This window comes from Artemia sp. Qi Xiang Cuo, chromosome 12, assembly GCF_049724085.1.
Source record: "Artemia sp. Qi Xiang Cuo chromosome 12, ASM4972408v1, whole genome shotgun sequence".
Taxonomy (NCBI): Eukaryota; Metazoa; Arthropoda; class Branchiopoda; order Anostraca; family Artemiidae; genus Artemia; species Artemia sp. Qi Xiang Cuo.
Window position 1 is genome coordinate 52,751,606 of NC_142805.1, and position 14,324 is coordinate 52,765,929.

At 35.2% G+C, this 14,324-nt stretch overlaps 1 protein-coding gene across 1 annotated transcript in view; it reads left to right on the top strand.

Annotated features, from left to right (window-relative positions):
• The window catches only part of Prp4k (Pre-mRNA processing factor 4 kinase), a gene marked incomplete at its 5' end in the record, with an annotated part of 68,836 nt that overhangs the window by 24,991 nt on the left and 29,521 nt on the right, over positions 1 to 14,324 (top strand). Inside the window, 2 exons of the mRNA XM_089097648.1 lie at positions 4,624 to 4,917; positions 13,632 to 13,867. Of these exons, the coding sequence (XP_088953774.1) occupies positions 4,624 to 4,917; positions 13,632 to 13,867 (530 nt within the window). The remainder of the gene's footprint in view (positions 1 to 4,623; positions 4,918 to 13,631; positions 13,868 to 14,324) is intronic.

The window sequence follows — 14,324 nt, forward strand, 5'->3', positions numbered from 1 at the left end:
AAATGAAAAATTTTGAGTTAGCTCATTATGTCGTGCCTGAAAACCATACACCATAAAAAATTATGGTAAAACACCGAAAATCGCTACACCTTAAAAAAAACTATGGTATAGGTGGAACAAATCGTCAATAGTTTATGAAAGTGTGATTGTTTTATCCAATTTTCGAGAAAATTAAAGGATAGTACACAGTTTTTTCTCTTCTTTTTCCTGTGTTGATTTTATTGATGCCGTTGTAATTCCCTGCTCATTTCTACAGAAGTAACATTTGTTGCATTTGTGTTTTGTCTATAAGAGTGCTCTGAAGCAGAAGCTGGTTCAATCCATATAGACCATCTTTATTTTATTGAGCTCTATGTACAGTTTTGCTGTTTTATCACCTCCATTAAATCTAAGAAAAATATAATAACAATAATAAAAAACTTCGCGTCGGCTATTTAAAGGCTTGGTAATGTTGCATATTGCCTCAAGTATTGTTTCCATATCAAACAACCTTTCGAATACAATTGTCAACTTTTTTTTTAAATAGGCTTAAATTTCTAAGGCTATTCGTGACCTATTTTATCTTTTTGTTTCATATATGCTGCCAAAAATCAATGGCTTTGCTATAAAAATGTCCCTCTTAAGGAAAATAAGGAATTATAATCAAAATCTGAAAACAGCCTGAAAACCTTAAAGAGTCGATGGAGTTTGCCTAGAAACGAATGATAAGAGATAAATTAAAACCGTATTCTGATTTATTAGAATCTTTTTTTTTTAATTTGATCTATTGCCTTTAAATCGTGGAAAAAAGGACTGCCCACTTTTCTGCATTTTCCTGTGGCAAATGGAATTTGGTTTTTACAGGTCTCCAACGGTGGCAATAAATTATTTAAAAAAATTAGAAATAGTTTTAAAGAAGAATCTCGGCAGGACTCTTAATTTAGGGGTTTTCGCTATTTTAGAAAGACATTGAGCAAAGTGAATGAAACTCAGGAAGACTTTATAGCTCAAATTAGGGCCGGGCAAGGTATTTGCAGTACCTACATCCACCAATTCCTCTTCAACTAGGGCACTTCCTTTTCATGAACTTGGAAAAATGTTCTGGTAGGAAAAACCAACTTCCGAAACAAATCTACAGATCAAATAAAGGTCTTGATCTGTGTTCCAATCTCAAACATCAACAATTCCATAACCGTAATTTTTGGAAGATTCTATGAAACGGACCTTATTTAAAAAAAAAAGAAAATGCCATAGAATCTAGGTCAAATATGAGAAGCTGCCTTATCAATACCCACAGTCGAGAGAAACCAAACTTGCAAAACATGAATTTTTTCCCAAAACTTAATATAGTCGCTCGATGCTACAGGATCTTTTTGAGCAGTAGTTTCCAAACGATTAATTTTATTAGATAAATCGACACAGGATTTCCAAATATTAACAAGCATTTAGTGTGTTTACAACATTTTGTAGAAAAGTCTAATAATTGGAAACAGCTTTAGAAATGCCTCTAGGACGTACAGTCTTATTGACAGCGTTGAGAGGGGCTCTAATTCATTAAAAAATGTCTATCATATCCCATAATGGAAAATGAATTTAGAATTGTCTCTGTAGTCCTGCATTCCTATTGAATTTGTTTCGAGTACCTGACCTACCTAGACATGATATCACTGATTTCATTTAAATATTTCTTCAAATCGATTTTTTATTGGTTTGATTTGATGAAATCTTTTGATTTCATTAAGACGTTAGAATTTTAAGTTTGGCACGTCTGTACTTTTTTGTAACGGGGGGGGGGGGATCTAATCAGAATATTGAAAACAGGATTTGTGTCAAAATTATTGGGTCACAAATGTCGAATTACTTCGATGTCTTATAATATTTTGGTGCCCCCCTCCCCCTCGATGTACTCATGTTTTTAGACACTTTTACTATACCGTATTAAAGGATTGTATTGACCACCAAAGCTGGCTAAATAAACTCTGGATCAGAATAGGAGTGGTTTATAGGGGTCAAAATAGGGAATAGGTTTTCCAGCAATAGGGGTCAGAATAGGACCCCTATTCAGAAAGGGTCGGAAAGGGGTCAGAATAGGGAATAGGTTTTTCAGCAATTCAGCGAAGTATGTTCCTTCGGTCCAATATAAATTTTTAGCTCGTAAAAATTCCTAATATAAGCAGTTAGTAAAGATACTTTGTTGTGGGGCTTCGTTGGAGTATTTTGATCATGAAAAATTGATGTTGGAAAATTGTCAAATTTATTTTCATTAAATGATTATTGACTGTGTTAATAATTATTGTTAGGTAGAGTAGATATGTTTTTATTTAATTATGGACAGCCTTTACGTTTCATTGCTTCTAAATCTATTAGCATTACTTAATAAAAAAAAATAAGTTAAGTTGGATGCTCTTTCACAAATAACCTTACTCAGTTTTTTTTTTTTGATAAAAAAAGGTTGAAGTATGTGCCTTCTAAATTTGTGTACCCTTCCAAAGGAAAAAAGTGCAAGAAAAGACTCCCAATTTATGCATCTATTGAGTCAACGCACTAGAATTCAATTAGAATTTAAAGTAAATTATAATTAATTAAATGTTGAATAGGAAAGTGTCCAGTTCATTATTCAGCAGCCATTAACTTCGAGGGATGAAATCTTGAAAAAAAATGAGAAGTGTATACACCCCTTTGCCTTTGGACATCTTTGCTATTACTACTGCTACCACTAACAACTCACCGCAACAGCAAGCCTCCTGAGACCAACACAATAACGCACGTTCCTCCTCCATCTCAATCTATTCAAAGCCTCCCTCTTTACACCCTCCGAGGAAGTTCCCATTTCCATTAAATCTTTCTTTATTACATCCTCCCACCTAACCGCGGACGACCTGTTTTCCGTTTAGCCTTAGACGGTTGGCCAAAAAGGACAATCTTGTGCAATCTGTCATCCTTCTTCTGTAGAACGTGCCCTAGCCATCTCAACATTTCTCTTATTATAGCCCTATAAAGCGGGATGGAACCGCACTTTTTGTACAGCCTACTGTTTGAAATACGGTCAGTCAGTCTTTGCTATGCCACCTTAATAAATAAAACGAAATCATTAAATGAAAAAACAAGAAAAAAACTAGCGAAATAACATGTTTTCAAAACCTGGGTCTTCAGCACCTTTTATGTTTTTGGAAAACTGGGACGAAAAATTAGGGAACTCAACTAAGAAAGTTGTAGCAAAAAGGGAGGCTCATGCCAGATCCTGTCAGAGCGTACATGCTTGGTTGAATTTCCCTGTTTTCCAGAATAGGAAAAACAGGCCATTTATAGACACTCTTAAGGTTTATAACACTCAAGTGTTTGGAATGTACCTTAAATTCAGATTTATCACATTTTGCGGATATATACTTTTACCTATGAGTGGCTGTGTGATTCCTGCTTTTATAACCAAATATGGTATAAAAAGGATACGAAGGAAATTATTTCCTAATTAAATATTTTTTCACCCAGAAACCAAATCTATCATTTCCTCTGCATCCTTTAGAAGATTTAGAGCAATGTGCATATGCATACTTTTACCTATAAGTGGCCCCCTTTACCTATAAGTATGTACTGGTAGTTTTTGTATTAATATCTAAATCTGATATGAAAAAGTAAAGAAGTAAATCACTTTCTAACCATAATTTTTTGGTGCGAATTAATCCTTAGGAAGAATTGTAGCAATTGGCATGTACATACTTTTACCTAGGAGTGGCTGTATAATTTTTGTAAACAAAGTTGGCATAAAAAAAGATCAAAAGAAGAAAAACACTTTCTAATCAAATAGTTTTATTCTTAACCCGAATACTCTAGTGCGAATTCATCTTTGAGAAGGTTTGCAACAATCTGCATATGTACACTTTTACCTGTGACTAAATTAAATTTGCATATATTGAATCAAATGAAAAAAAAACGTAAAAGTTTAAAAAAAATAATCTTTAGTTTTATTGCTTCTATCTACATATAGACAACTTCAATTGATTTTACCATTACAGGACAGTAGTCCCATTGAAGAAAAAGAAGTATATCATTTAGTTCCCTATTTAATATTCCTTCCATCTATTAATCACTGCCGTCGCAATTATGTTCTTTTCCCCACCCCCACCCCCCTAATAGGCCGGGATATAGCCCTAGGCTATTTTAAATTGACTTGGAATTATGAATCAACTGTTGACGAGAAATAACTTTAAAATCTTTTTTTCCAGACAGTGGTCCGCGTAGCGCAGGTACAGATCTCTTGATTATCTGCCTTCGGCCGGGAGAGCAATGGCGTGGTTAAGGGCAAATCATCTGGCACTGTCGGGGCCCCCCCCCCCCCCACATGGTAAGAAATAAGCATAAAAATAATGAAAATTCACAGAACCAACAAACTTTTGTGTATAAGTTAGCGCTATTTCTGGCCCATTTGGGAGGATGGGTTTGAATCGTGACGGCAGTGAATGTTATGTTTGGAAACATCATTGAATGCGGAATCAAATGATATGTTTCTTTTTTCTTATCTGCGTTCTACCCTATAAGTAAAATAACCATTACTTTCACCTCTGTAATGTTTTTATTTTTGATTTTATAAACTAAGTTTTAATACAAAACAGAGAAAACACGGGAGCTAAATAATTTGTATTTCAGAAACTAAATCCTTCAGTACCTGCCCAGCCTTCAGAAGAGTCACAACAGTCTTGGAACGTTTCACCAACTTATTCCCCTTGTGCACAAAGTGAGCGACTCCCTACAAGCGGAGTGGACACGGATAGTCTGGGCATTAATAGTCCGCGATCCGGGACACCTTTGGTGATGAAATCACCCATTCGGGAAAAGGATGAAATAGAACTGGAAATGCCTCCTCTGCCTCCTTTACCACCGCCAAAGAAAAAAGCTGCAGATATGTTCTCGGAGAATGATATGTTTTCAGAAAATTTTGAGGTATGAGATTAAATTTAAATTGGATGATTCAGAATCAAATATGACAGGGTCCTTAAAAACACTGGAGAAAGTTTCGAGGGAATAATTGAACCCGGTTTTGATACTAATGCACTAATTAGCTGGTAGAAAAGCATATTTGGGATGCCATGATCAATTTTCTGTCAGGTTTGGGTTTAATCCTCATTTTTATGGAGTACCTCTGTTAGTTGGCCCCTATTAAAACTTAAAAGTTGGCCCTATTCTTCGCTAAAACTTTGCAAAATATAAACTGTTGGCATGATTAGATTATCTTATTAAACGCTCAGTCAAATAAAGATGTGAAGGAAGCATCGTTCACATTAATTTGAAGTCAGAAAAATAAGGTTTAAATATTCTTACTGCAACCATGCAAATCATCTATACTGTTTAGAACGTAGTATGTTAATAAACCCTTTTTTTCGAGTAATCACCATTTTAGTGAAGCCTTCTTTCACATCTAGTTAGTATAAGTTGTGCTTGTAAGTTTCGTTATTTTTAAGTGAATTATAGCTTTTTTTTTTATTTAGGGATAGTATCCATTGGTGTCTCGACTGACTCTAGCCAAAAAAGCACATTAAAAGTTTTATAGCTTTTTATCTTAAAACTAATTTTGCGGATTTCAGTGTCGGCTAACCGTCACAAAGACCAAGGACTCATTAACGAATTCTCAAAGGGGATTAGCCATCATGGAGACATGTCGAGAATTTGTGGGTTGACTGAAAAGTCGCTGAAACTTTACTCCACTTTCGTCGACGAGCTTGTCGATCAAGGCAGGTGATACCATAGGGAATTCCGAAAACTGTCAAATTACTCAAACGGAAATTCCTTTCGGCTGATTTTTAGCGTTTTCTTAGAAGGTATGCTTGAACATTTTTAGGGACTGCCCTATCCTGAACTTTAAAAAGGAAATTCTGCTCCATTTAATCTAAACAACTAAATTCCCACTTTTTGATGATATAAATTGAATTAAAACGGAACATTTCTTTCCTCATCACAAAATGCGAGAAGTTCAATGCTTTTTCTAAGATTTCTAGAAAAGTAGATGTCGGCTTTTAGTTTTGTCATACCTCTTATCCAGGTTTATTCATACCTCTTATCTTAGTTTATTCATACCTCTTATCCAACCTCTACCAAGTTATGGCAAGACTGCACAATTAATTCTAAATAGTTTGGCCACATAAACTTAAAAGGTTTATAAGAGACGAGATAGGATGAACCAGTAAGGTGCTATATGACCTTAAGTGGGCTTTTATTAAGCTTAATATTGACCCCCCCCCTAATATATGTCTTATTTGGTTTGAAATTGTACATTGCTTCTAAGTTGAGTATGATGTTCACATTTAGGAATGAGCCCAAGTTATTCCCCCTCCCCCCAAAAAAAACTACAAAGACAGGCGAGTTGTGAAAAATAGGGGGAAAATTTCTATATGTGTGTGCCTGGATACACAGCGCGAATATTATCTCTGGTAAATGTTTTTAATAAATTTTCTGGCAATCTTCCTCGTCCATGAGCTGAAAAACAACTGACAACCTTAAACAACATTAACACAACGTTAATTTGACATCAACATCAACTGACAAAATTAACATTAAGCTCGTCCATGAGCCGAAAAATCATAGGCAGCTTAATCACACTGCCTTAGTAAAAAACAATGTTGGCACAATGTATTATTATTATATTTTTTTCTTCCAGACCAAGACACTTTGTATCAAAGGATTTATCACAAAAACATTAAACAGTCCTCATTCGATGAGAAAATGGAACGGTGAGTACTCTTTTTATTACTCAAAAGTAATTGGAGGGCAGCTAAAACACCTTCCGCGCCCACCATTTACCCAAGCACATCCAATAAAAATTTTGAGATAGCCATTTGTTCAGCGTAGTTGATTTCCAGATAGAAAATATGTTTTTGAGCAGGACACACCCCACAACCCTCAGGGCAAGGTTTTAAGTGATGCCCTGGGGGCATATAAGAACAATGTTGGCACAATGTATTATTATAATTTTTTTTTCCTTTAGACCAGGGCACTTCGTATCGAAGCAACTAACACCCCTTCCACGCCCACCATTTCCCGAAACACATCCAATCAAAATTTTGAGATAGCAATTTTGTTCAGCGTAGTTGATTTCCAGATATAAATCATGTTTTTGAGGACACTCCCTCTACGGCCCTCAGGGCAAGGGTTGTAAGTTATGCCCTGGGGGCATATAAGGTTTTTATAGAAATGTTTGTCGTAGAAACTTCAAAAAAGCCTAATTCGATTGGAAATTCAAAGGACTAGTACCCTTTTTAATAGTCGAAAGTGATTGGAGGGCTAACCCCCTTTCACGCCCACCTTTTCCCCAAACACATCCAATCCAAATTTTGAGATAGCCATTTTGTTCAACTTAGTTTTAAGTTCTGGAAATTAGGTCTTTGAAAATGACAACACCCTCCTTTTGAAGTAGAAACTTCAAAAAGGGCTCATTCGATTGGAAATTGAAATGGCCAGTGCCCTTTTCAATAGTCGAAAGTGATTGGAAGGCAACTAACACCCCTTCCACGCCCACTATTTCCCCAAACACATTTAATCAAAATTTTGAGATAGCCATATTGTTCCACGCAGTTCAATGTTCAGGAAGTTATACCTTTGAGCACGACACTCCACCCACAGTCTTCAGGGCAAGGGTTATAAGTTATGCCCTGGGGGCATATAAGGTTCTTATTGAAATCTTGAAAAACTTGAAACTTGTCGTAGAAACTTGAAAAAGGGCTCATTCCATTGGAAATTGAAAGGATTACTGCCCTTTTTAATAATCGAAAGTGATTTGAGGGCAACTATCCCCCCTCTCACGCCCACCTTTTTCCCAAACACATCCAATCAAAATTTTTAGATAGCCATTTTGTTCAACGTAGTTGAAAGTTTTGGAAATTAGGTATTTAAGGATGACAAACCCTCCCCCCCCGACAGCCCTCAGGGCAAGGGCTATAAGTTATGCCCTGGGACCATATAAGGTTTTTTATAGAAAGCGATGTTGTAGAAACTTCAAAAAAGGCTCATTCAATTGGAAATTGAAAGGGCTAGTGCCCTTTCAAATTTTGAGATATCCATTTTGTTCAACGTAGGTGAACGTTCTGGAAATTAAGTCTTTTAGGATGAGAACCCCCTCAGAGCCCTCAGTGCAAGGGTTGTAAGTTATGCCCTGGGGGTATATAAGGTTTATCTAGAAAATTGTTGCAGAAATTTCAAAAAGGGCTCATTTGATTGGAAATTGAAATTGCCCTTTTTAATAGTCGAAAGTCAGTGAAGAGTAATTAATCCCCCTCTCGTGCCCAACATTTCTCCAAACGTATTCAATAACAGTTTAGAAATAGCCGTTTTGATCAACGTAGTTGACAGTTCCGTAAATTATGCATTTAAGGATGACAAAACCTCAAGAACCTCCAGGTCAAAGGTTGTAAGTTATGCCCTGGGGGCATATAAAGTTTTATAGATAGAGTTGTCGTAAAAACTCCAAAACGGACTCATTCAATTGGAAATTGAAAGGGCTAATGGCTTTTTTAATAGTTGAAAGTGATTGAAGAGCGACTAACGCCCCTCTCACGCCCTCCATTTCACCAAACACATCCAATCAAAATTTTGAGATAGCGATTTTGTTTAACGTAGTTGAAAGTTCTGGAAATTAGGTCTTAGAGGATGACAACCATCCTAACAGCCCTTAGGGTAAGGGTTTTTAATTCATGCCCTGGGGGCATATAAGGTATTTTATAGAAATCGTTGTCGTAGAAACTCAAAAAGGGCTCATTCGATTGGAAATCGAAAGGCCTCGTGCTCTTTTTAATAGTCGAAGGTGATTGGAAGGCTTGACATTTTTATAGTAAAGATAGATGTGGGTATAATGTTTTATTTTGTTGTTGTTGTTGCTTAAACCAGGGCACTTCGCATTGAAGGAGTTGTCGTAGGAACTTCGAAAAGGGCTCATTCGATTGAAAATAGAAAGAACTGATGCCCTTTTTAATAGTCAAAAGTGATTGGAGAGCAAATAATCCCCCTCCTACGCCCACTCTCCCATTTGCCTATTACGTTTAAAACTAAATGTTGCCTTAAGATTAAATCAAAATGCTCTGTGTTAATGCTAATTCCCAATAAGGCATTTCAGCAGTATTCTAAGAACGACTGAGGGTATTATGTTCTAACTTTCGGGGCTACTTCTGCTCTTAAAATTTAACCAAATCAAAATAGCGGAAGTGTATCAAAGAAAGTAAACAGATTTTTTTTGCGAATGGTTTCAAGTTTTTCTTTTCAGGTCAACTAGAGGAGGCATGAAACTAAATTAAACACTACTATTTGCGTCCAGATTTTTAAGATGATGCATGTTGTTAAAAATTTCTGAAAATTTTTCTCCAGCATACAAATAGCAGGACAAACTATAAAGTCTTAAAACAAAAAGATTTAAGAATTATTCTCTTTTTCCCTGAAAAGACTATGTCAATATAAAACGAACAGAAATTAATTAAAAATCATTTTCCACAAAATAAGTTTTTCAAAGAAAATTAAGAAACCCAATTAAACAAAAATGGGCAAAAAATAAAATAATCTACCAAGCGTGAAACTACCATAATTCAGCATCGATAAATAAATCAAACCCAAAACGAACAGAAATCACAATAAAAACCGAGTCAAACTCAAAACGAGCAGAAATTAACATAAGTTGGGCTCAAAACCCCTATGCAATCTCAAAGCCAGAACATAATTTGCACTTTACTGAAAAAAAATACAAGTGAATGTGCATTGTCAGTTTAATATACATATAATGATATTTAATAATCAAAATGTTAATATTAATTGCTTTATTAAAGGTATAAAAGTAAAAACATTTATATTTTTTTCAGTAAAGTGCAAGTTTTGTTCTGGTCTTGGGAAGGCATAGGGGTTTGACCCCAACTTATGTTAATTTCTGCTCGTTTTGAATTTGACTCGGTTATTTATTGTAATTTCTTTTCGTTTTAGGTTTCATTTATTTATCGATCCTGATTTGTGGTAGTTACACGCTTGGTAGATTATTTGATTTGATTTTTGCTCATGTTTTGTTTAATGGAGTTCTTTACTATTCATTGAAAAACTTATTTTGTTGAAAAAGTTTTTTTAATTAATATCTGACAACATTAACACATTAACATTAACAAAACATTAATTTAACATTAACGCCAACTTTAACTGACAACATTAAACAATATTAACACATTAACATTAACACCACATTAATTTGACATTAACATCATCATCAACTGACAACACTAACATTAAAATTCGTCAATGAGCTTGTTTTCTGCATGAGTCATGAGTCATTGTTTTCAATGAGTCATTGTTTTCTGCATGAAGGACTACATCCCAGAGTTGCTTTTAATCCAATTAGTGAGAATGTGTACCCCGTCTCTTGTAATCCTCTGTATAAAGACCTTCATTATTATTTACAATCATAGTTGCTATTATAAAAATCACATAAGGATGTAATTTGAAAATATATTTAGGGAATTACGTTCATCATTAACTATAATACAGGTCAAATCAGAGCTGAATCATACGCATGTATACCCTCAGGTACTTTTCAACAATAGATGTTGCATGCTGGTGAGGTTTCTGCCGTTTGTGGTGAAAATATCTGGAAGGAAATAGACAAAAGAATTTCTTTCATAAAAGGGCAAATAAACTTAAATCCCTCCCATCCGTCATATTAACAACTCAAAGCAAATGTAATAAGATTAGTTCCGTTACTTAAAGGAAAATGCAACTAGAAAGTATTTCAAAATTTTAAATTGTGGGGAATTAAGCTTCTGTCGTTTACACATAAGTGAAAACTTGTTGTCGCAACGATGAGAAAGAACAGCGAAGATATACCAATAAGAACCTTCAGATAATTGTTTTTTACAGTTCATTTGAATTGCCATGGTTAGAGAAGTTGTAATAGATGTTACCACACAAGGTGGGTAACAAAATAAGTCCAGATTATAATAGATTGCAACGTGGGAGGGAAAAGATATCCCTTACATTCTATTTAGAATAGCTAGAATCTGTTTGTGCAACCTAATTTCCAATTATCCTTTTTCTCCGGGATTTTTAGTGTCTTTAAATTCGTCAGGTGAAACACCTGTACGCACGTATCTTAATAGTAACTTCTCGCATTCGTTTCTTTTTTGTGTGGGTGTGTATCTGTGTATGAGTCACTAATTTGTTCTTTGCACCTGTGCTCCTTTGTGTCATAGAAATATGCTTTATATTATAACTGAAAAGAGAAGTGACTAAGGTTTGACGCGATCCTTCCTTTGAAGTGTGTGTGTGTGTATATGTGTATGACTCACTAATTTGTTCTTTGCACCTGTGCTCCTTTGTGTCATAGAAATATGCTTTATATTATAACTGAAAAGAGAAGTGACTAAGGTTTGACGCGATCCTTCCTTTGAAATTTGTGTGTGGAGTTAATTTTTGTGTTAGGAAAACGCCCAATAAATGCGGTTTATGGAAAAGAATATAGTAATTTATAAGTGTAGAAACTGGGGCCAGTGTTGATCCACCTCCCCCCCAACAAAAAAAACATTTAGCGCTTGGCGTTTTTTTGTATTTTTCTCAATCTAATAATAAGAAAAATTGATTTTTTTCATGTAATTGGCATCAGTGTAGCAATAAGTATCTGACCTCTGTTTCTGACAGAAAAACAATTTCAAGGCTTGAAAAATACCAAGAGACGCCAAACGCTAGATGGCATTGATCGCTTATTGTCGACGCACGTGCCAGTGTCTACTCTTGTAAGTTGCCCATGCTCTTTGGTTTATGGTGTTGTTTTTTTCTAAGGAAGTAAAAATATATCACCAAAACTAAAAATTCCGGGACAGGAAAGGAGAATCGTTAGCACGGAATAGCGTTAACAAATAATTCTGTTTATAATTTATAAGATTCTAAGTTAAGTGTTCTTATATTGGCCATGAAAGATGCTAGTTCTGGACAAATAAATAAAAACTATTGGCAGGGTCTCCCCAAAAAGCATCAACATTGAATTGCCAAATATAACTGACTAGTGATTTTTTATCTTTGGAAAACCCCACCAAATGTCATTTCCCTAACAAAGTCAGACATTTCACTCAAAACTGAGAATTCCAGGGCATTAAAGGTGATTCGTTAGCACAGAATAGTATTACTTTTTAATTGTGTTTGTAACTTTTTTTTTAACTACATCATCAGAAACGTCAACACCTTCCCCATCTGAAAGAATAGTTGTTCAAAGACCCCTTGCCCACCTCTGAGAAAATGTGACAACACTGCCTGAAAAACTGCCTCCTTTTTTGGCATTTTATAACCCCTCTCCCCATAAGAAAAGGAGTGTACCCTTTTCCAATTGATTTTCATTTTTGAAGCATCGTCAAAAAGTTGCACTTTAGCTTGTAAAATCAGGACTTGATGGGGGTGACAGTCCCATTACATTTTAGATACTCTGAGTTTGTTATTTAAAACAGGCAGAAAAAAAACACAGTAAACAATTAGGTCTTATTACAAAATATCACAAAACATTTTAATAAAAAAAATTAGGTCATAACAATTAAACAATTAGGTCATAACAACCATCACATTTTAGATACCTCGAGTTCGTTATTTAAAACAGGCAGAAAAAAACCACAGTAAACAATTAGGTCTTTTTTTAATGAAAGTGAGAATAGCTTACAATGAACAGAAATGATCATTTACACGAAGAGGGCTGCTACCTTCCTAAATTTTAAGTTAGATATCCTTCCATTGGGCCTGACAGATGCTAGTGTTTGATAAGTATACAGTATCAGAAATACAGCACACTACAGAAGGAAGCATATAAAATGCAGATTTTGTAATGGATATTGCCCTGGCTACCCTGGCCATTAAAAGAGTGACAATATGGAATATTGAAGATGGACCTGAAAACACGAAGGACTACATCATGTATTGTTACTACAACAGATATTGGACTTGAATGACGACGCACCCTTGCATAAGGATCATGGATTTTTGATGAATAGTAACCCAGACTGTCCCATTCATCAATACAGTCTGGCAAATTTGGGTAGCAGAAGAAGAACCTGAAAAAGTAAACAACTTCTACGTTTACCGATGCTACAACAATCAGATACTTGAATACGGTACAACAATACCCTTTATACGGTTGCCCAGTTTTTAAAGATAAGCTAACCATATATAAATAGAACAGCCGAGGGTAGGACGAGTGACGTTAAGTGCTAACAAGTTTTGCAGCAAGCGTTACGAGAAAACACTTCATTTACTAAAATGGTAGTTATTTTTATTTAATTGTATAGAATTTAAAATATATATATTCTGTACCCTGAGATTGACAAATTAATTTCGAGTTGAAATGAACATTTTTGAGCTGAATGAGGTCCGGTGCAGGAATAAGGTTTTCAGGTTGTTTAAGGATTCAGTTGTTTCGGGTCTTAAGTGCTCAATACTCAAAATTGGATTGGTTTTCTCAAAACAATGTCTGGAGTTTCTGAGGTAATATATTGAGTGAATCCTCCTTAATGATCGGTTTTGTCTCTTGTGTTGTACATTGTGAGTAGAAATGAGTGTTTTTACTTGTTTTTTTTGTATCTCTTTTAGGATTTTTATTTCTTGTGTTCAGAGAAGGTCCTGTTTCTATTTTCTACAATGCATGTACCGAATATTTAATTTTTCAGAGTCCAAGTGGTATAGAACCGAAAAGGAAGATTCAGGAAGGAAATGTTCACTTAACAGACAACTGGGACGATTCTGAAGGATACTACCGTGTCCGTATTGGGGAGGTGCTGGATGGTCGCTACTCTGTATATGGCTATACGGGTCAAGGGGTTTTTAGCAATGTCGTCAGAGCTAGAGACACAGCTAGAAGTAACGAGGAGGTTGCGATCAAAATTATTAGAAATAATGAAATAATGTAAGTTTTGCATTCTTTTCTTTGTTTCTTGCCTCTTCCATAACTGTACATCACCCCTTATCCTCCCTCCCATCTCCATTTTATAGGCATTCTTTGTTGTGTCACAAGCTGAAAGGAGGGGTTGCTATTAAAACGAGGACTAAACCTGCTTTTGTTGAATTGTCACGCGTAAAGGATGGCTGCAGGTTAGTTCCACAAATCCTTGGTGGTGACTTGTCCTCCTCTGTGTCCAACGTATATGACTTACTGTTGTACAATTCTTTTTTGTCTCCATTTTAGCAAAGATTTTTAATCCAATCAATGTAATATTATGTGAAGAATATACAAAATTATCAAGGTGAAAGAGTTTTCTAAAGCCCTTTCTTTCTCTTTCTAACTAATGTTCAAAAGATTACTATTAAGGATTTTTCTTCCTTTACGACATGAAGAGAGAGCAGATGGGATATATTTCGGAATA